Here is an 8,591-nt window from a genome sequence, read left to right as displayed (position 1 = left end):
GCATTCCTTCTTGACCGTTGTCCATGCATGCATCAAGTAACTTCAGTTTCTTTGCTTCTCTTCTTCTTTTGCTGTTTTACCTGTGTTTTTTGCTACCTCCAATATTATGAGGTTTTATGATGCTCACTTGAAACTTGATACAGAACTGTAAGTGCTCTCGTGCAGGTGATTACATCTTTCAAGTGTTATATGAATATTTTATGAGCATGTCTATATATGTTTATATGTAGTTTGGTTCTAAGTTTCTTCATTATGATCATACCTGCACATAGGGATATGCAACAGCTACACACAGGGCAGTTAGAGCTCAGCCTCTTTGTTAAATTTTACTTTTATGTTACGTCTTTGAATTGATTGTATAACGCTTTCATTCAAAATTGTCATTACTTTTATGATGATATCATCTATATATACATTCCCAAATAGTATAGTATTTACATTGCAATCCACACAGGCATGTTAGTATGAAGTTTTAAAATTTGATGTTTTGCAGATATCATCTTGGTTTTGAGAATGAGAACAATAATAATAATAATAATAATAACAATAATAATAATAAATAATGAATAAATAAGTAAATAAATAAATAAAAGATATCATTTAGCTGTAATTTTACATTTAACGTGGTTGGTTTTATGGGGTGTGGGTGTGTGTGTTTCTAGGAGTCCTAGCAGTCAGGAAGTATCATTGTTGATTTGATGATGTTCAAATGTCTTACCTCTAATTTTCCCCCTTCTAACAGATGCCTTTGTGCTGTGAGCAAAGTTGCTGGAAAAGGTGGTACTGTAGTTGAGCATCTTATTCAGGTTTTCTTCAAACTTTTGGATGCTCAGGCTGTTGATAACAAGCAGGTTGGTTTCTAGCTAAGAGAATAAAGAAAAGTTCTAACCATTTTGGTTGCTTTGCAATGTCTATGCTTAAATTTAGGCTTTGCAACTATATATTTTGTTTTCGTGCACACGTGGACTTGATTATTAGATAACTTAAATATTTTACTATTGTGGTAGCATTGCAATGTCTATGACTGAATTACGATTTCACCACTCTGATATGGCATTTACTGTACACAAAATCAGGCTGTTCCTTTTTATCTTATGAACTAAAATCGACAGAGTTTTGTTGTTGGTCCTGCTTACTATCTCACTTAACTTTTGATTGTGGGTGGGGGTAGCTGCTACAGGTCAGTTATAGCCGATTGGTTTAGTATTTTGCATTTCTGCGGATTGGCATAGAATTCTTCTACTTCTTTTACAGTTGACTTGCACTGGACTTTGATATGTTAGGAGTTTCTTATTGCTGGCATAAAGATATGTCTCAGTAGTAGAAAGGATGGAATGTTGAATATACTCTGGCAATGTCTGTTTTGAATTCATATCTTTGATTCGCACGCACATATACATATATAACAATAAGGCATGGATTGTGACCAAAATTGGAACTATTCTTATCTCAGCAAGTCAGTATTGGTCGGTCTCTTTTTTGTCTTGGATCACTTATCCGGTATGGCAACTCTTTGCTTAATAACTCCAGTGAGAGAAAAATTGACATTGTGAGCAGTATCAACTTATTTAAAAAGTATCTTCAGATGGATGATTTTGCAATAAAGGCCAGATCATTGCAGGTGAGCTGCCTTTCCCCTTTCTCATTATTATTGTTTTTTTCTCTGCTTCTCTCTCATATCTATTACCTGGTTTAATTTTTTGGACTATGCTTATTTTACCTCTTCTTTGTGTAGGCATTAGGCTTTGTTCTAATTGCTAGGCCTGAATATATGTTGGAAAAAGATATTGGAAAATTGTTAGAGGTGACGCTATCATCGGGTTCTGATGACCGTATTAAGGTAATATTTTATTCTTTTCTTAATTTATAATAAAGTGGTTATTTCATTTCTAAGTCATTGTATTGATCAGATGCAAGCATTGCAAAACATGTACGAGTATCTTCTTGATGCGGAAAGTCAAATGGGAACAGATGAAGCAAGTAACAGTGAGATTCATTATGCCGTAGAAGGGGGTCAGGCAGTACCTGTTGCTGCTGGTGCAGGAGATACTAATATCTGTGGTGGTATAATTCAGTTGTATTGGGATAACATTCTGGGAAGATGTTTGGATGTCAATGAACAAATTCGCCAATCCGCCCTTAAGGTAATGACCTGAACTCTGTATTTGTTCCTGGTTATGCTCTTTTCAGTGAGACAATGTGAAGCTGTTGCTCGAGGGCAGTATTTTGTTTTTCTGAAAACTTGGAAATAAGTATTTTTGATTTTTGGTATACCTGTGAAAGAAATTTAATTAAGAGTTTGTGCCGTGATCCTGTTAATTTCGCTTGCAACTGATTTCACATTATTATATTTTGAATGGAAAATCGATTATTTTGTAATTTAATGCACATTTTGCTGAAGAATCTGATAAAGTTTACATGAATTCGAATGCAGATTGTTGAGGTTGTGCTGCGCCAAGGTCTTGTTCATCCAATTACCTGTGTTCCGTACTTGATAGCACTAGAGACAGATCCACTGGAGGCTAACTCGAAGTTGGCTCACCATTTGCTCATCAATATGAATGAAAAGTACTCCACTCTCAAAGTTTTGTTTTTGTTTTTGTTTTGTCTTTCCCTTGTGTTATCGCTTTTTTTCCTTGTGATGGCTAACTACAGCAATTTTATAGGTACCCTGCATTTTTTGAAAGCCGCTTAGGAGATGGTCTTCAGATGTCTTTTATATTCATACAATCTATTAGCTCAAGTGCTGAACACGTGAATGCAAAAATCCAATCCAAACCTCCTGGCAACATGAAGGGAAAATCTGATGTTGTCTCTTTGACTCAAGCAAGGCTAGGAGTTTCTCGAATCTACAAGCTAATTCGTGGAAACCGAGTTTCAAGGAACAAATTTATATCCTCTATTGTGCGCAAATTTGACACTCCCAGTTGGAACACTTCCGTAGTACCTTTTTTGATGTGAGTTCAATAGTTGGTTCAAGCCCTAGAGTTCCTTTGTGCTTGGGTGAACTAATTTAAAAACGTGGTTTCTTTCTACAGGTACTGCACCGAAATTCTAGCTTTGCTACCATTCACGTCTCCTGATGAGCCCCTTTATTTGATCTACACTATTAATCGAGTAATACAAGTCAGGGCTGGTGTTCTTGAAGCAAAACTTAAAGCTCTGTGTTCACATCTGTCACAAAGAGTGGTATCTCGTGCGAATGGAAGAATTAAAGAAGAATCTGCTTATCACATTCCAAGTGAGATTACTTCAACGGGCATGAGCATTCAACAGGAGCTTACATCTCATAATTATATGTTATCAGTGGATTTAAATGGGACAGTCCAACCAGAACCACCTCACCAGTTTGTCTCAGATCTAAGTGATGTGCATTCTACAGGCTCGGGGGATTCTTCTTGCATCACAAAAGATGATGAGCAGATGATCCAGGTAGATTTGAAACCCTAGTTTATTCCTTTATTTATGGTTAGTAGTTCGTTGTCTTCACGAAAAATGTTTACCTGGGTGTGTCCAAGTAATTTGCCTGTCTGAGGAAAAAAGAAAGTAAGGCATCTTCTCTTACTGCCGGCTTATTTATGAGCTTGGAATCCAGATTATATTTATTATTATATTTATTTGTTGTCGCCAGGTGACCCTTTGCCATTTCTAAATTCCTCTCTTTGTTGCTCTACAGGGGGACTGTGTATCAGCTATTTCTTTGCAGCTTCTTTTGAAGTTAAAGAGGCACCTGAAGATTGTGTATGGCCTAAACGATACTCGATGCCAGGTAGGCCATAACTTCACAGTGAGAGTTAATTCAATCTGGATATGAGCTAAGTTTGTTTTACCTGTTGTTATACACAACCAGGCTTTTTCTCCAAACGAACCCCTTAAAGCGGGAGAGGCTCTCTCCAGGCAGAATATTCCCTTCAACATCAGTGAAACACGCATGAACTTGCCAACAACTTATCAAGAATTGGTACAAGTGTATCAGGTAGTGTAAGCCATAACTGAACCACCCTGATTATATGCTTTTGCAAGTCATGTTGCTAATGGCCTTTGCTGCCATACAGGAATTCAAGAATGCATTGAAAGAAGATGTGGTTGATTACTCGACGTACACGGCAAACATTAAGAGGAAACGTCCTACTCCCAGAAAAGTGCGGAAAGCTGGACAAATGGCGGGAAGAGACGATGATGACGATTATGATGATGAAGACTATGCGGGTGGGGTTCGTGGACTAAGTAATAGTGGGAGGAAAAGTGTTAACACCAGAAGTAGGGTACGATTATAGATGTACATATATGATAGCTAGGCTAACCTTGTACAGCTTTTAGGTGGAAAGGAAAAGGATACGGGGTAGGGGGTGGGGTGGGAGGGGGAAAGAAGATAAGAAGATTAGAAATTTCGGAAACAGGAGAGGAACTTATTAGAGCAATGTTGTCTCTTGATGTTTCCGTCATGGTAATTCATTTTGGTATTATAGTAATTGCATTATTTTTTGGTTAACAAAGAAATCCCTTTTGTATATTGATTGCCCCTCGAATGAAAATTTTGGTCCTTTCTCATTGCTTTCCTTTTTGGAAGCGATACTCAACTGGACATGCTTCTTGGAGATCACTTTGGAAAAGAACTCATCCTTTGATCTCAGCGTTATGCACTGTTCAAAATTGTACCTGTATTATTGTTACTATATATGCATTCGATTCCTATACATACATCCACACGCACGACTTGAGGGCCTGTGTTTTGTTAACTAAAATGTTAATACATTGGTATTGACGAAGTAATGCTGTGGATGTATTGATACTAGCCGTTTCGAAGGGGATTTTGAACAATTTGGTTTCAAGCTTTTCGGATCGAAAGTCATACAACCAAACCGTACACTTTATACTTTAATTTAATGGAAACACACTTTACGGTTACGCCTTGAGCCATTTTGCTCCAAGTAGTTTGATTCATTGATTAGATTTTACATTTGCTTTTCAAAAGGAGTCCAACTCTTAAGAAAATATTGGATTTAACTCTGTCTAGACGCTCAAATTAGGCGGTGAATTCAGTGACATTTCTTGCGCAGGTTCAACAAGACATGAAAAACAAAACAAAACAAAAGGTTTCATAAGACTTTTCAAAACTGTGAAATGCACCATTACCTCTTGTCTCAACTGTTCAACATTACTCAATCCCTTACAACTTCAGCATTATATGCCAACCTCTAAAGCTTAAAAATGAAAAGTTTTATGAAAAAAATGAGGAAAACCTGAACCAATACAAGATAATCTTAAAATAGAGATTGCAACACGGTAAGTTTTGGTAGAACCCTTGTAGACTAAAGCCATTAAACTCGAGAAGCGGTGTTTTCACCTGCAAGCTTGGACAGTTCCTTGCCATGTTACTCACGGCACAATGACAAAAAGAGGCTGCACGGGACAACAGTATTTGTTTAGATACAGAAATTGATAGTACACAAAGATTGTGCGCGCATGAGGAAGAGAGAGAGATTTTACCGTGTCAACACTAACTGGTTTCCCATCGTCCACCAGTATCTCGGCTATGGTTCCAGTTTGATCAGCCTGAAGGAGAGAGAATGAGAATCGATTACTTGCCAGTGTAATACATTTCAAAACTTCTAAAAGTTCTCAGAGTACATTTGCTTATTCCAGTTTAAAATAAAAAAAAAGGCCAAATGAACAAAGAGTCCATTTACTCCATTATTATGTAAAATATGGTGTTCCTGCACCACATCAATGAATGTGATCTTCCATTTCCAACAAGTGAAAAATTGCAGGGGATTTTTCATCCTCTTTTTCTGTCGTTGAATTATGGGGTCAGGATCTAAGCGAAACCGAAGAAGCTAACTCATCTAAGAGAAATAAAACTTCCAACTTACAAGATCAGAGTACGTAAAGAGGAGATACCTCAATTTCATTCATCAGTTTCATGGCTTCAATGATGCAAATAGCCTGACCTTTCTGTACTTTATCTCCTACCTGAAAAATGATTTTAGAGGGGGAAAAAAAGCATGGGAATATATGTCAGCATGTTTTTGTTTAAAGATGAAAGTGTGCACACACAGAGGGAAGGAGGAGGGAGGGAGGGAGAGAGAGAGGCGCTTATCAATGTATGCATAAGTTCTATTTTGATCTCACCCAGCATTTTCTGTGTTGCCTTAGACATGAGCTTAAACTATAGTCCGACTAACATTGACAATTACCTTAACAAATGGTGGCTCTCCAGGTGCAGAAGACCTATAAAAGGTTCCGGCCATGGGACATTTCAAAGGTGGGTGAGATGATTGGTTAGTCTTTGGAGGGGTAGGTGATGCCGGCGTTGGTGATGAAGGAGGAGGGCTTGCAGGAGCTGTAGTAGCTGCTGGGGCTACTGCTGGTGGTGGAGATTGGTACATGGCATGAGGAAGAGGAGTCGGCGTTGGGACAATCGGCACTTGTGGTGGTTCCAAGGCTTCCTTTTTCCTTAATGTAAGCTCACAATCCAATTGCTTCAATTGCAGCTCCACAATATCTCTTGAATCAACCAGTCTGCTCATCAAATTGAAACCAAACCAAATGAGTATGAGATTCTGATACCTGATTGTTTATTGAGAAAACAAGTGCATAAAAGTAAAAGTTACTGTAATTTACTTGATAAGGTCTGATACTTGAGCCATGAATGCCGAGATTGATGATGGATCTGGAACATTGTTACGTGGCGTACTTTCTTTTGGAGACTCATCTTTCCCGTCCGGTGATCCAACCTGAGACTTAGTGGCGGGTATAGGTACAGAATTTGAATTTGAAGCAGTAACCTTGAATTAAAACATAGTTCCATTAATACAGATGATATTATCTCAGTCCCACTAATACTTTTACTCATTTTTTAAAATTTTTATTCATCTCTTGTACACATATTTAACCCAATAGAAAACACTCTACCTTACTTAGCTGTGCCGACACCTTCCCGACAGCAGAAAACCTACTGTTGCGGCCCTGCAGAAAATAAGCATGACACACCAAAGTTAGAAATTGAAAATTCTTAACAGTATTAGTTATAATAAGATGGTATGCCTTCAGTCTTAACAACAGCCGGATTGTGCGATACAAAATCAACTTTGACCCTGCTCCTCCCATAGATTCTTCAGTACCACTTCATTGAAATTATTGAACACTTAAATAACCATTCTTCTCTTATTGTCTTTTATTAACTATGATTATAACTTGACTTGGTCAATCAACATAAAAGCCTTCATTTTTCACATTTTCTCCTAAAGGCAAATGATGCCGAATCAATTTCAATCCCGGCTCTTTTAGCATACAACATCATCCAAGCAATATACTGATATCCATATTCCATACACCACTTTTGTTTTTCCAATTTGTGTACTATCCTCAAAAGCTAGACAAACAAAACAAAAGAACCATATCAACAATACAGAAAGAGAGTAAACACAAACAAACAAAAATCAAAGGAGTTAAAAAAGCAAATCATAACTCATAAGCTGCGAAACGTTTAAAGCAAAACATGGGATTCTTAGAGAGGCCATAGATTTGATGTTACATAAAAACAAGATTTTGCTTACCTGAAGAAACGCAAGTGAGAGAGAAGAGCTGGGACTCGCATTCTGCAGCTGAAATCGACGGGAATTATGAGCCGCCGGAGCAACAGATGGAGACCCCACTTTTGGGCACGGCACGGCAAAGGTCACCATTTTATTATCGGGAGAAAAAATGGAGACCAACCCAGATCCGAAACTGAATGGGAAAGGAAAAAGGGCAGTTTGGTTTGGAGTTTATGGGGGGTTCGGGAATGTGGAAGGAACAAGAAAATGTGGGCGATGGGATCGAAGAACCCAAAGAAGGAATGAGAGAGAGAGGCTTTGGAAAAGTAGTTTTAAGTAGAAAGAGTATGGAAGTTTGTAGGGAGTGATTTGATTGTTTTTGGGCTCTGAATTCCTCCTTCCGATGCTTACAATGCGACCATCAATATCACCCTTTTAACTAACCGCAACAACAAACAACTACTTGCACACTCTTCCTCCGTGCGTGTCAGAGACAGCAGAGAGAGAGACAGAGAGAGAGAGAGATGGGTGTTAGAGAAATTGTAATATATTTTTCAATCTTGATATCACAAAATTGAATTAAAATACATTCGGGAAGAGTAGGCTGACGCAAGCACGTGTTGCAGCGCGAAAGAGTGCGCGCTGCAGCGCACAGACACGCTGGAGCGCGTTTGGGCGCTGCAGCCTGCGCAAAACAGACCCTCGGGTCTGTTTTGCTAGGCACGCGCGATGCAGCGCACAGCAGCGCGCGTTTGGGCGCTGCAACCTGCGCAAAACAGACCCTCGGGTATGTTTTGCTAGGCACGCGCGCTGCAGCGCACAGCAGCGCGCGTTTGAGCGCTGCAGCGTAAATCTTCGACGGAAAATGTGTTCGTGTGTTTTAGTGATCTGAAAAGGTCTCGAACCATTGTATCTATTTGTGATATATTTTCTTACATATCTGAGCACTTATTAACAATAGAAATAACTATTGTTATAAGTACATCAGCATATAAAAGATAACCATCAAATTGAAAAGGTATCTTTATGTGAAAGGTTGTAACACTTAAGAGG

At 38.5% G+C, this 8,591-nt stretch overlaps 2 protein-coding genes across 3 annotated transcripts in view; one reads left to right on the top strand and one right to left on the bottom strand.

Annotated features, from left to right (window-relative positions):
• Positions 1-4,720, top strand: part of LOC21403878 (sister chromatid cohesion protein SCC2) — a 12,255-nt gene extending 7,535 nt beyond the window's left edge. The window contains exons 19-29 of the mRNA XM_024161123.1: positions 1-36; positions 743-851; positions 1,454-1,621; positions 1,736-1,840; positions 1,911-2,144; positions 2,435-2,568; positions 2,667-2,957; positions 3,039-3,432; positions 3,677-3,769; positions 3,851-3,976; positions 4,056-4,720. Of these exons, the coding sequence (XP_024016891.1) occupies positions 1-36; positions 743-851; positions 1,454-1,621; positions 1,736-1,840; positions 1,911-2,144; positions 2,435-2,568; positions 2,667-2,957; positions 3,039-3,432; positions 3,677-3,769; positions 3,851-3,976; positions 4,056-4,277 (1,912 nt within the window). The 3' untranslated portion in view covers positions 4,278-4,720. The remainder of the gene's footprint in view (positions 37-742; positions 852-1,453; positions 1,622-1,735; positions 1,841-1,910; positions 2,145-2,434; positions 2,569-2,666; positions 2,958-3,038; positions 3,433-3,676; positions 3,770-3,850; positions 3,977-4,055) is intronic.
• A 395-nt stretch (positions 4,721-5,115) lies between these two features.
• On the bottom strand, positions 5,116-8,066 carry LOC21403877 (biotin carboxyl carrier protein of acetyl-CoA carboxylase 2, chloroplastic). Of its 2 annotated transcripts, none has more exons than XM_010091315.2 (7): positions 7,560-8,066; positions 6,916-6,969; positions 6,625-6,788; positions 6,198-6,522; positions 5,902-5,973; positions 5,491-5,556; positions 5,116-5,403 (listed from the first exon to the last, which is right to left on the bottom strand). In XM_010091315.2, the coding sequence occupies exons 1-7, from the start codon at positions 7,686-7,688 to the stop codon at positions 5,380-5,382; spliced, it is 834 nt and encodes a 277-aa protein (XP_010089617.2). In that variant the 5' UTR covers positions 7,689-8,066; the 3' UTR covers positions 5,116-5,379. The 2 variants fall into 2 exon arrangements, with proteins under 2 accessions (XP_010089617.2, XP_024016912.1); XM_024161144.1 differs by having other exon boundaries at positions 6,625-6,737.
• Positions 8,067-8,591: the final 525 nt, after the last annotated feature.

The sequence above is a fragment of the Morus notabilis genome, unplaced genomic scaffold (genome assembly GCF_000414095.1).
Source record: "Morus notabilis unplaced genomic scaffold, ASM41409v2 Scaffold241, whole genome shotgun sequence".
Taxonomy (NCBI): Eukaryota; Viridiplantae; Streptophyta; class Magnoliopsida; order Rosales; family Moraceae; genus Morus; species Morus notabilis.
Note: the sequence above shows the minus strand (reverse complement) of the source record. Positions and strands in the feature narration are given on the sequence as shown.